The 13,652-nt window shown below is 43.2% G+C and overlaps 1 protein-coding gene across 7 annotated transcripts in view; it reads right to left on the reverse strand.

The window, feature by feature from the left end:
- Positions 1–13,652, reverse strand: part of DENND1A (DENN domain containing 1A) — a 512,100-nt gene that overhangs the window by 340,198 nt on the left and 158,250 nt on the right. For all 7 annotated transcript variants that reach the window (XM_030294533.1, XM_032595666.2, XM_032595664.2 and 4 more), the window contains one exon: positions 5,196–5,315. In XM_030294533.1, the coding sequence (XP_030150393.1) occupies positions 5,196–5,315 (120 nt within the window). The remainder of the gene's footprint in view (positions 1–5,195; positions 5,316–13,652) is intronic.

Genomic DNA, 13,652 nt, shown 5'->3' on the forward strand with positions numbered 1-13,652 from the left:
TAATTAAATAAAAAATGTTTGTTAAAAAGCTCCTTTTGGGGCTTCTGGGTGGCTCAGTTGGTTAAGCGACCAGCTTCAGCTCAGGTCACAATCTCACGGTTCATGAGTTCAAGCCTTGAGTCAGGCTCTGTGCTGACAGCTTGGAGCCTGGAGCCTGATTTGGATTCTATGTCTCCCTCTCCCTCTGTTCCTCCCCCACTTGCACTCTGTCTCTCTCTCAAAAATAAATAAAGATTCGAAAAAAATTTAAAAGGCTCCTTTATAAAAAGTAAAAAATTTAATTATTATGTGACATATCTCCCATAATCCACACCCACAAACAACACAGTTATGGCTTTGAACTCTTACGCTCCTTCTGTTTCTCCACAACCAGAAGTTGGCTATAAATAACATATTTCATTACAGTTTTAGCCTTGATGAAACATGTGCCATTTGGACAAGTCGGAAGTCATGAAAAAAGTATGGTTCTAGGTCACTTTATGATACTTGAAGGATTTCAGAGGTAAATGCTTATACCATAACAGACTCAGCTGGTGCTACCTGAAAATGCTAATTCTGTCTCACATTCCTGGGTTTATAATGAAGAAGGATGAACTTACCCATATCTGTTGCTCTCTAGCTGTGCTTTTTTAATTCTTTTAATGTTTGTTTATTTTTGAGAGAGAGACAAAGAGAGAGAGAGTGACAGAGAGACAGAGGGGGAGCAAGGGAGGGACAGAGAGAGAGGGAGACACAATCCGAAACAGGCTCCAGGCTCTGAGCGGTCAGCACAGAGCCCGATGCAGGGCTTGAACTCACGAGCCATGAGATCATGACGTGAGCCAAAGTCAGATGCTTAACCGACTGAGCCACCCAGGTACCCCCATCCCCAGCTGTGTTTTTAATCCAGTATTGACTACCATCCAGCAAATAGTTAAATAATATTATGGCAAATCTCAAGGAAAAGTAAAATGCCTAAATATAAAGAACTAGTCAACCGTGGGACAAAATAATGCATTTGAACTTTACAAACCATGGTATTTGTGTTAATGAGACTTGTTCATACCCTAGCACAACTACATTTCTGTCAAGGTTAGCTGGTGACAGAATTAAACCTGTGTTAAAAATAAACACAGGGCTTATTCATCAGGAATTCTTTCCTTCATGAAACAAGTATTACTAAGTGCCTACTATGCATAGCCATTACTCTATACGTTGGGTATATTTGGGAACAAAACAGATAAAAATTCCCAGGCTTCATGGAGCTTATATTCTAGGGGGAAGGAACAGACAACACTTCTAACAATGGACCCAATAACTTATATTCTATGACAGGTCTCTAAGAACCTTTCATTGTGAAATTAAGTTTAAAGTTTCTAATACTGATGGCCCAGTCCTTTACGGACTTTATGGACACAATGCCTGTCATTCAACACTAGATCTCCACAGTGAGATTCAAGAGTACCTCTTGTAACTAACAGAAATAAGTCTGGGAGTATGAACCACATCTCTCTACTACTGTATTTCACACTTTCTCTTGAACTGGTGTCCCATGAGGCCTGTCCTGTCACTCAGAGCCTTCAGTGTCCTATTCTTGCATTCAAATGGAATACATCTCCGTGTCTGAAGGCCATGCACACAGTATGTTGGCCAAGGACTGCACTAAGTGCTGGAGATACAAAGTTGCTTAAGACACTATCTTTACCCTTAATGAGTTCATTTTAGAGGAAGAGGAGGAAGAGGTAAAAGGATGATCCAGGCTTATGAGCATGTAACTGAAGTATGCAAAGCATGCTAGGTGCCCCCAGAGGTGAGGATGATGACTTCTGCCTGGAAAAGGCTGCTGTGGGTGGATGGATAAAGGTGTGAAGGCAGAAAGGCCCAGAGACTCATATGGGCCAGGAAGCACATGAGCTTGGGAGAGCAGTCAGAGAGGGAGCGGTCCTAAGAAGCCAAATCCTAGAACAGTGGAGACTATGTCTGCACAAGACACAATCACTGGGAGCTACCCAGCCCTCCCCACCATGAGAAGAAATGGAGAGCACAAGTAGAGGCGGCTCATGAGCACACGAGCTAGAGCACCGGGCACACTGCAAACAGACACTGGACCTCAAGGCACTGGTGAACTAAAGGGAAAGCATCTATTGCTGGTGAGGATGTGGAAAAACAGGAACCCTCTTGCACTGTTGGTGGGAATAAAAACTGGGGAAGCCTCTCTGGAAAACAGTGTGGAGGTTCCTCAAAAAGTTAAAAATAGAACTACCCTATGACCCAGCAATTGCACTGCTAGGAATTTATCCAAGGATACAGGAGCGCTGATACATAGGGGCACTTGTATCCCAATGTTTATAGCAGTGCTTTCAACAGTGGCCAAATTATGGAAAGAGCCCAAATGTCTATCAACTGATGAAAAGGTAAAGAAGATGTGGTTTATATATACAATGGAATACTACATGGCAATGAGAAAGAATGAAATATGGCCTTTTGTAGCAACGTGGATGGAACTAGAGACTATTATGCTAAGTGAAATAAGTCAGTCAGAGGAGGACAGATATCATATGTTTTCACTTATATGTGGATCTTGAGAAACTTAACAGAAGATCATGGGGGAGAGGAAGGGGAAAAAAATGGAGGGAGGGAGGCAAAACATAAAAGCCTCTTAGATACAGAGAACAAACTGAGGGTGGATGGAGGGCTGGGGGAGAAGGGAAAATGGGTGATGGGCATTGAGGACGGCACTTGTTGGGATGAACACTGGGTGTTATATGTAAGGTGACTGAACCACGGGAACCTACCCCAGAAACCAAGAGCACACTTTACACACTGTATGTTAGCCAATTTGACAATAAATTACATTAGAAAATAATAATAATAAAGGAAAAGCATCTGAAAAAAAAGCAAGGAGATGAAGCATCTCGAAAAAGCAAGGAGACTGAAAATGCTAATAATAGAACCTAGGCCTAAATCGCACCTGCATTCTCCCGGCAGACCTCTCCACTCTCCACTGAACATGCTGCCAACTGGTCACCCAAGGTGAACAGCAGACCCTTCCATTCAAATGCCAGTCTCAATTCAGCAATGTTCCTAAACGAAGCCACAGGGGGAAGTGGCCCTGTGCATGCTTTTTGCATACGTACAACCTGGGCAAGGGAAGTGAGCTTTCCGCCCGCCATGCTGAATACCCGTGAAACGCGTGTCCCAGACTTCATCTGGACTCTATTTTTAACCACAATCACTATCCTCTGGCCCTAGAACATCAATAGTAAGGAGACATTGTGCCACGGAACCGTCCTATGCTTTATATATAGCATACTACAGCATGATCATACTTCTCCCGTTTGTTCTGGGAACTCCTCTAGGGCAGGGACCAGCTAATACTAGGCACTCAAGTAAGGGCTGACGAACAAGTGAATGAATTAACCCACCAAATTCTTCCCACAGTTCCAAGCTGGGATAACAGAGAGAAAACAGTCCAATTGCTGTTTTTTTTCATTCTAAATGATGGCAGCATGAAGGCTAATCAACCAGCTTCTTGTAAGCATGCCATCCATGACCCTACGCACAGACACGCAAAGTCAAATACACACTGTTGATGTTTTTACATCAACAGTTTTCCACTCTCAGAAATTTCTTGAGTGAATGAGATAGTGCCAGTTCAGAGTCCCCCCCGCCCCCCAAACATGCACATCCCAGCGTTGAAAGGAAGAAACATTGTAAACCAAAACATTACGCAAAAACAAAAAACAACAACAAAAAAGCCTTTCTGCAAAACTTTAAGAACTTGTCTTAAACCCCCATCTCCTCTAAATGACTATATAAATATCAGCGCCCTAGCCAAGTCTAAAATGCAACATTAGGCAAAATGGAAGAGAAAACTTTGTTTAAAAAGAAAAAAATAATCCAACATTGCTGAATCAAAATGTAAATCATCATTTACATCAGACGCTAATGCTCCAAGTGGGTTACCCTTGGGCCTGGGCTCCTGAGCCAGCTTGAGAGCAGTTACACACATTTAATCTCACAGAGCATCCGCACTGTCCCTCCTTCCCGTGGTCTTTCCAGCGGTTGCCCTCTAGGGCCGAATTACAGACCTTATGCTTGGTGAAGAAGAGAGCTGACTTTGCTGATTAACAACAACAATAACAACATTTGTGCGGAGAAATGTAAACCAGACTGACAGTTATTGAACAAAGGTACTTCAAAAGTCAGCCCCTCTTTCTCCTATGGTAGGAGTGTGTATGTGTTTGGGGGGCTGGGATGGGAGGTCTTTTCTTGGTGAGGAGAGGAAGAAAGTGCAAAAACTAATGTACCAGAGAACCACTCTTTCTGGAATTCATAGAGTCTGGCCTTTTATCCCTGGGCGCAAGCCCAAGACTGGGGACCCGGGTTTTGTCAGGGGCGCCTCCCTGCTGTCCTGCCCGGGGCTGCTCCACACGAGCAGAGAGAGACAGGAGGCAGGCCCCTCTGACACCTACTTAACCGAGGCAGATGGAGAGGAGAGTGTGTGGGATGCCTTTACTTCCCCCTTAGGAGGCGCCCAGCAGGAGCCCACAGAGCCAGCAGCTCCAAAATCGGATTTCCACACATCCTCCCCCTCCTCGCCTCCTCGGAACACACCTTGGCCCTCTGGCAGGAGGAAACAGAGCATTAGGCCAAGTGTGGTTCTGGTGTACAAAGGGGTTTGGAAGACCTAAAGAAGCCTTCTTCCAGGATCCCATACTTTTTTCAAACCTCTAGAGAAGTAGCCCAGTTGGGGAAACAGTTACTCCCTCACTGACCCAGAGAGGGCAAGGGTGTTACTTTGAGGAGGACACAATCAGTGTCTGCAAGACGTCCTGAGCTGCAGACACATACTTTATTAATAATCTTACATACACAAAATGTCCAAGGGAAAGCCTAACAGGCGAATTTCTGACAGCTCCAGATAACAGCGGGACAAACCGAAGCCATGCTGACTCCCCAGCTTCCACAAACTCCACAGAAGCCATGATCCCTTTCCCACCCAAGGGACGTGATGCAAATAAATAAATACAATTATCTGCAGAACTTAGAGTGCAAGAACAACGCTGTGGAGTCCTTCTCCCCGAATGCAGTGACTTGTGGGAAACAGATAGGAAAATAAGGAGAACAGCTGGAAAATTTAATTGCAGAGGAACAACGTGGAGGCTGACATTGTTTCACGGAAGTAGCCAAGAGCCAAAGCCACTCTCCCTTACCTTAAGATACAGAAGCAGCTCTTCGCCCCTGAAGATAAGCGGCAGAACCCGAATCTCTGTTTGCTGTCAATGTCAGTGAGCACGAACGTGAAGTTCTGGCCAACTTGGCTAACTGTGAGGCTGCGGCAAAGACAGAACAAAGGGAAAAACGAATGTGCAGTGAGTTTCTTGATAAAGTATCTAATCACGACAAGTCGTTGAACCTGTAACATTTCCTTTCTCAGTGAAACTCTTTACAAATGAACTCAAAATTTACACACTTGAAGGGAACAGACTGTGAGCTAGTAAAAAACAAACAAACAAACAAAAAAGACCGCAAGCAGCCCATTCTAGTGACCACCTCACTACCAAAGTAGCTACCAAACCTTCCATTTACGGAGTTCAGGCAGGTAGCCCTGTTAATCATCTCATCAAATCCTGAAGATACATCCTATTAACCTCATTTTATACATAGTGACCGCCTCATCACCTCATTGGAGCTCCCATGCCTTCCACAGATTGAGTTCAGGCAGGTAGCCCTGTTAATCATTCCACCGAATCCTGAAAGGAGCATTCTATTAACCTCATTTTATAGACAAGGCAACAGCCTAGGGCAGCACTGCCTAAGGTGCCAGCTGGTTAGCTGCAAAAAGCTGGGTTTTAAACCTAGGCCTTTGTGACGCCAAAGCCTACCCTGCCAGCTTGCTGTTAACGATGTTCACCTGACCATTCCTCTAGTTCAGAAAACAAAATGGCAACAGAACTTAAGCGTCTACTGTGTGCCAGTCACCAAGCTGGACACTTGATACATTCCATCTCATTTACTCTCCAAACAACCCTGGAATTTAGATGATGTTCCCATTTTACAGGAAAGGCAACTACAGGACGGAATAGGCATGTAAGCGAATCATGCTACAGAGCTTCCAGGGAGGAGTGGAATTCAAGAGGGCAAGGTTAGTTACTACTGTCCTGAATTCTTGTCTTTCACAACATGGGGTTCCGGAGGAACATGTATGTCACAGGACAGAAATACCAAATGTCTTAATAATGCAAGGTGCTAAGAAATGGAAACAGGCTTTAAAGACAAACAGTAAAGAAAAAAAGCCAAAAATTCCTGCATCGACACAAAAATCAGCAAGCCACGCATAAAACATAAAATAGGAAATATGTTTCAAGAGATTAAAAAGCGTGTTATTAAAAAAAAAAAATAAAAAAATAAAAAAATAATAAAAAATAAAAAGCGTGTTACTAATCAGATTAATCTAGAAATGTTTCTGGCATTTGCAAAATGTTTTTAAAACCCCCTTTTTAAAATCAGTTTACCACTTAGCTTGGATTCCTTTTTAAAAACTTAAATATTCCAAATTCTAATACACAAATCTATGCTACCATAATATTTTAGAATTTGACATTGAATTATTAAACTAACTCATTAACTTACATTGTATTTTACATATATGTATTTTACAAATATACTCAAATTGATAAATATTCAAATCAATGCTCTCACCTGTAATTTACTTTATAAGTTGCCAGCAGAAATGAAAAATCATTCACCAAGCCCCTTCCAAAGGCAGACAGATTTACTGAGTCTTTGGAATAGGATATGTAGTTAATTTTTCAAATATGGATAGCCTTCATTTCTAACACTTCCTTATACAAACCACACAAGAAAATTAAAATGAAAGAGACTTTCAAGGTATCCCAGTACAACAGGGTCAATGGACCCTACCTGGTCATGTTTAAGGAAACAATTCCATCCCCTAGAGGGTGGTTACAGAGTACAAGAAAATAATTCAGAAAGAAAAGAAAGTGTTCCACTCTCCCTTCTTAACTAGGAAGGTGAGCGAAAACAAGGTGGCAATTTAAAAGCAACGTGTAATAAAACAGGTGTAAGTAATGCTACCCCTCCACCTTACACAAGCCAGGAGAAGGAACACATTTCTATAAAAGTTATAGAGCTGTCCAGGGGACACCAAACTCTACCTTCCTATGGCTGTTATGTTTTATCAATAAAGCTTGGATACTGTGTTACTATGGTGATTTAATACTATGTTTTAAAGGGGGATTATATGATTAATTTAACAAGGTTGAGAACTGAAGATGTGTGAGCAGGATTCTAGCTCACATAATTAAAGTGATTGGGGAGAAAGTGGGCCTCACTGGGGGGAAGAGAAAAAACTTGAATTATTAAAATATTTAAAGCAACAGGTCACAATGATTTCTAAATTACAAATAAGGTCATGCTTTTGTGACATACTATTATGTGATCATATAAAATATGACTGTTCATTATTTTAACTCAGGGTGTGATTTCACTTCTAGAATGTTTGTAGGCATCTGAGAAGGAAAGGGTATTGATAGGACTGAATGAAAAAAAACACCCGGGATCCTTAGGAAAAGGACACAGAATGAACACAACTTGGTTTGTGAAGTGAGTGTCATTAATTTCCCTATTTATCTTTTCACCACCATTAAAAATGCTGAAAATGCTTTTAGCGACATCCTAGGCTCAAAGAAAGATTCATTACTCATTTACTTGGTTCAAATCCCAACTCAATCACTTGCTAACGGGGCCTTCATTTAGCAAGTTACTTAACCTCTAAGCACCTCAGTTCTTTACCTGGAATAACAATGAGAGACCACTGCTCAACCCAAAGGAGGTTTTGGGAATAAGTGAGGTAAGCATTTACCATAAAGGCCAGTCCATAATAAAAACAATTAATAAGAGAGACTCAAGCTGTCAAGTTACTGTCGGAAGGAAAACAAAAATTCATATTAAAATCATGCATTTGCTCAGCATCTTCCTGACGGACTCATTTTTGTAATCCTTACAAGTGGAGAAAGGAAGCCTGCCTTTCTCTCTTCTCAGTTGCATCTTTTCAGTAAAGGACAGTCCTTTGGGAGACCAAGGGAGCTGCTCATGCTTACAGTAATGTAAACGAGTAAAGGGACACAGCTTAGGAGACAACGTTTGTTATTCTCAGTTGATTCACCGTTTTTAAATCCTAACAGGGTAGGGGCGCCTGGGTAGTAGTAGCTCATTCAGTTAGGCATCCAGCTTCAGCTCAGGTCACGCTATCGTGGTTTGTGGGTTTGAGCCCTTCATCAGGCTCTGTGCTCATAGCTCAGATTCTGCTTCGGATTCTGTGTCTCCCTCTCTCCGCCCCTCCCCCAATCGTGCGTACTCTCTCTCAAAAATAAAAAAGATAAAAAAAAAAAGTTTAAACACTAATAAAGTACAAGCCACTTAAACAAACAAGCAAAAGGGGTCCTAAAGCAGCAATCAAATCTCTTCTCCTTGGACCATCTGCAATAAACTAAAAGTTAGGCAAGGGTGCTCAGAGGTTAAGTTGAAGGGTTCTCAATCTCTGAGGAATCTTGTCATTCCCTCTCCGCTTGCTGCTGTACTCTGGGAGAGTGTTCACTCTTTCTCCATAAAAATGACTTTGGGGAAAGGGTCTACTTCGTTAGATGCTGCAGGGTTTGTGTCTACCTCCAGTATCAGAATCCAGAACTTTTTACCAGGGATCAGAGATTTCACAATGATTAAAACGGGGAGGAACTGCAGAAACCATCTGGCTCGAGTCTCTTGCTTTATAAGATGGGAAAACTGAGGCACATGGTCTTTTTGTTTTGTTGGTTTTGTTTTCTCAAGGTATCAGGACTAAAACGAAATTCCAAGCCCCATTCTGCTTCAAAGCCCTCTCCATCCTGCCAGCCTCCACTAAACACGATGAAACCCTTCCCTCACCTCCAGCGTTCAACTCCACTGAAGGAACTCAGGTATGTGAGGGATCCAGATAGTTGTCTTCTCAAACAGACCCACTGCCCACTGAGCAAGGGAAACCAAATTTGAGTATTTCCAGAAATAAGCCCAGGAGACCAGGGCCAACACCACCCTTCACTGCACTTCCCAAGCCTAGATGAATATGGAAAACAAGGGAGAAAAGCAACAAATATTCAAACCAGATGTTAACATTCAGGCTGACTTGGAAATGCCTGTGAACCATTCAAGGCTCCTCCAGCAGCATTTGCTTAATCTCGAAGTTATTTACAGGTTCAGTGTATAAATGACAGGAAGCATGTCAACAGACAGGATGATTTCAACCTTCCAGGGAGAGAGGGGATTTTCCGTATTATCTCACTTTCAGTTTAGCTGTCCATCTTACATGAGCAACTACTAGACTGCTATCCCGTAAAAAGTGCTCACCATCTGTCCTGCTACAGAGATTCCCAGCTAGCTGGAAAGGAATAAACAAGTGTACCACAAAGCATACAGCTTGTACCAGTGTTTTATGAAACCAAAGTAAGAACAAGGAGGGAAGAAAATGCAAGAAAAGGCAAAGCCCTATTCAGACAAGGAGGTTAGAGACAGCTTCTCAAAGATGACAAAGGACGAGCCGGAGCAACGACTTCAGAAACAGGGGACTGGGTGTTTCAGGCAGAGGAATGAGCAGCGCAAAGATTCTCAGGTGGGAAAGAGCTAGGCATGTTCAAGGATCTCAAAGGACACCAGTGCAGCTAAGATACAGGAGCTAAAGGGAAAGTGGCATGATAGGAAGTTGCTAGATAAAAGCAAAAGCCAGATCATACAGAAAGCCGCGTCGGTCATGGTAAAAATTTGGGATTTTTTTTTTTTTTTTTTTTTTTTTGTAAAGGTGATGGAAAGCCACTGACAGGTTTTCATCAAGGGAATAACAGTCTAATCCAATTGTAAATGTTATGTGGAGAATAGTTTAGGAGAAGGCAGAAGTAGAGGCAGAGAAATAATCAGGAGGCTACTGGACTAGTCCAGGTGAGACAAGGTAGAGGCTTAACTCACGGTGGGAAGAGCGAAGGTGGGGTCCGGGTGGAGAGTTCCAAATTACAGTCAGCTGGCGTGCGTAATGACAGGCTTGCAGATGTACGGAGAGTAAAAAGACAGCAAATTACTCTTTCATGATACAAAACGCCAGTTTGGGGGGAGAGCTAAGAGTTCCATTCAGGATATGGTAAGTCTGAGAAACCCTGAGATAGAAATGTCAAGTACGTGGTTGAACATACTACCTAGGAAATCAGAGGGAAGGTTTGGGTTGGAGCTATAAATTGATGTTGTCTACACCCAGATGTATTTAATGTCACAGTAAAATACAAGGTCACTTAGCGAGAGCATTCAGAGAACAAAAGAGGATCAGGACGAGATTACCCATAGATAAAAGACCATCAAAGGAAAAGTGGAGAACAGGCAGGAAGGAATGGTCAACTGTACCCATGAATCAAGATGGGACAGAAAAATTGAAGTGAGTGATATACAGGCTGCAGATGTCCTTGATAAGAAAAGCTCGAGGTGAATGACAGAGGCAGAAGAAAGACTGAAGAGGGCTGAGGGGTAAGCTGGAGTGTGTAGCTAACTCTTCCAAGAAGGACAATGAACGGGAACAAGAGGATAGAGAAATAGCAGAACTGGTTTTTAAGCTGCTCTTGATGATTCAACAGAGGCAGAGATTCATGACGCAGGAGCGGGAAGAAACAGGCCTTTGGATTCGAATCCCAGATATGCTGGTCATTAGCTCTGGGAGGGCAGGCAAGTTTATACCTCTCTGACCCTCACCTACAAAATGAAAATACTTTGCAGAGTGGTTTTGGGGAGTAGAAACAATGTATGCAAAGTAACTAGCATATAGATACAAAGTGAAAATAATCGTTATGAAATTATAAAATTTGAGACATGGAACCTAACGTTCTGTCATCCTCAATTTAATATGGCTCACTAACAATTACCTGTCAAGCACCACTGCAGGGCCCCCCTAGTGCTGCTTTTCCTTTCCTTCTGTGCATACAGGACATCGGGCAGGGATCAAGTTTTATCATACTACCACATCTCAACCTTAAGTTACATGAGCCTCAAAGCTTCCTTCCATAAACCTTTCATCTGCCTAAGACTCAAGTTTCTCACATTCCAAGCTCAAAGATCCAAGTGGCAAGAATGGCATTGACCCAAAATGTCTGGGGACCTAGAGTAGGTTACACACTGCCAGATACAGGGCAATACCTATCTGCTTGAGAAACTCACCAGATGATTTAGAGAGATCTCTCCACTCCTTCGCCTACATGAACCTGACAAAGCAAAACTGAATCCTAAACTGGCAAATCAAAACAGTATCAAAACCAGAAGGAACAGGAGAGATCTAATCCAGTCCCCTCATTTTACCCATGAAGAAAACTAAGGCCCTTAGGGGAAACGTCACTTGCCACACATCAGGGACCAAGTCAGTGGCAGAACAAAAAATAAAACCTAGGTCCTCCAGGTTGCTACCCCCAATGATCTGCCCACTAAAGCCCCGCTGCTTCACTGTTGTCAAATGCCGTGGACAGTGACCAAAGGCGCGAGGAGCAAAACAGAGGTTGCAGATGACCTTGGTAAGAAAAGTCATGGGACAAAACCAAAGACAGACAGGGATGAAAGTGGGCCAAACGAATCCGGTTTCACAAAGCAGAATATGATGAATGTATAGACGCAGGTCTGGGCAGGCAGAGACTGACACACTAATCATGCACATTAGTTTCATTTTCTGCCTTAGGTTTCGTTCTCTTCCGTTATTAGAATTTTCTGCTTTTCTACAACAAATATACATTGCTTTGAAAGAAACTTTGATTTTTTTTTTGTTTTGGTATTTCTTTATTTCTTTTAATTTTTGTAATGTTTATTTTGAGAGACAGAGAGGACGCGTGCACGCGTGCACGCGTGCACACAGGGGAGGGGCAGAAAAGAGGGAGACAGTATCCCAAGCAGGCTCTGTGCTGTCAGCAGAGAGTCTGATGCGGAGCCCGAATCCACAAACTGTAAGATTGTGACCTGAGCCAAAACCAAGAGGCAGACACTTACCCGACTGAGCCACCCAGGTGCCCCTGGTTACTTTATTTCTGGTGTGATGGATCTAATGGAGGTGGTGATATAGAAAATAAGGTGGAACTGGAAGTCAGATAAATGTGGGTTCTGAGAGCTGCTCTACCACTTACTAGGAGTGGGACCTCAGGCAAGGTTTTGAAGCTCTCTGAGCCCGTTTCCTCATATTTGGCATTATGGTGATGGTAAGCTGTCAAATGTGTAAACCTTTAGTGCAGGAGAACACAGCACACTGCCTGGCACATAACAGATACATAACAAAACAGCAAACAGCGTGTGAATCCCATCTGCATCCCTGGTTACATCCTAAACCAACAAACTGCACCTTCCCTTGACCCTTAAAAGATCATGTCATTTCATCCTTGCTCATGTCATCTGTGTGTACTGGGGTACAGGATGATTTATAGGGCAATCGAACAGTAGCTGACTTGCTGGGTTCTGAAAGAGGAGAAGCACAAACCTGGAAGAAGGAAGAGCTTTTCTATCCTCCAGCGAGTCTCCTGAGTGCTCCGATTGAAGCAGGTTGCCAGCTACCAAGGGCAAGCAAGTAGCACCACGGTATGAAATGGCACATAAAGCTTTTTTCTTCCCTTTTTTTAAAAAAAATTTTTTTAATGTTTATTTGTGAGAGAGAAAGAGAGAGGGGGAGACACAGAATCCGAAACAGGCTCCAGGCTCTGAGCTGTCAGCACAGAGCCTGACATGGGGCTCGAACTCACGAACCGCAAGATCATGACCTGAGCCGAAGCCCAACGTTTAACCGACTGAGCCATTCAACAGGTCACGTCAAGACTCCTTTCCACCAAGAGCCTCAAGTACAGCATAGGGTGGAAATAACTCTGCACTAGGAGTAAGAGTATGTGTTTCTTTCCCAGCTGTGATTACTTCGTTGTGACCATAAGCAAATCATTTCACCTCTACAAATCCTGGTTTCCCTTCTGTAAAATGGGACGTCTGAACCAGATGAATTTCATCTTGCTCCCACACACTTTCAAGGCCTCCTGTAGCCAGAGCCCAAGCTATCACGGTACACGTCACCCTCTCCCCAACAGGCTCCATCTGCTCTGGCTGAGCAAGCTCTAGGCTCACTCGTGGTTTCTCCTCTGCTTTGCTCTTCAGCACAGATGGGGAGGGAGGCTCTCCCTTCCACTTACCCCCTTCTTACTGTCCTTGCAGACTCAACCCACGTCTCCCCCACCGTGAGAAGTTTTCTCTGACCATCTCAGTCTTCTCTAACCTCACTGTCCATTTGGAGAGATACTCTTTAATGCGTGCTTGTAATACTTCCTGAACTACACTCAGAAACACATGGTGGGCGGGACCCCAAGTCCAATACCATTTCCGTGCCGCCCGACAGAGGGCTACACATTTGGAAACTTCCTTTGCTCTTTTGTAAAAGAGATACCACCATCATCCATCTTTTAGAAGAAACAAATGAAGTACCATGTGGACGTGTCCAGCACGCTGACTAGAGTCAATTAAGGGCTCAACTACAAATTTCCTTCCTTTCTGCTCTGTTTGGTGACTGATGCTCCCACAACAATGTTCTAGAAAAATGTATTCATATGGGAGATGGACATCTACGTTGT

This window comes from Lynx canadensis, chromosome D4 (genome assembly GCF_007474595.2).
Source record: "Lynx canadensis isolate LIC74 chromosome D4, mLynCan4.pri.v2, whole genome shotgun sequence".
Taxonomy (NCBI): Eukaryota; Metazoa; Chordata; class Mammalia; order Carnivora; family Felidae; genus Lynx; species Lynx canadensis.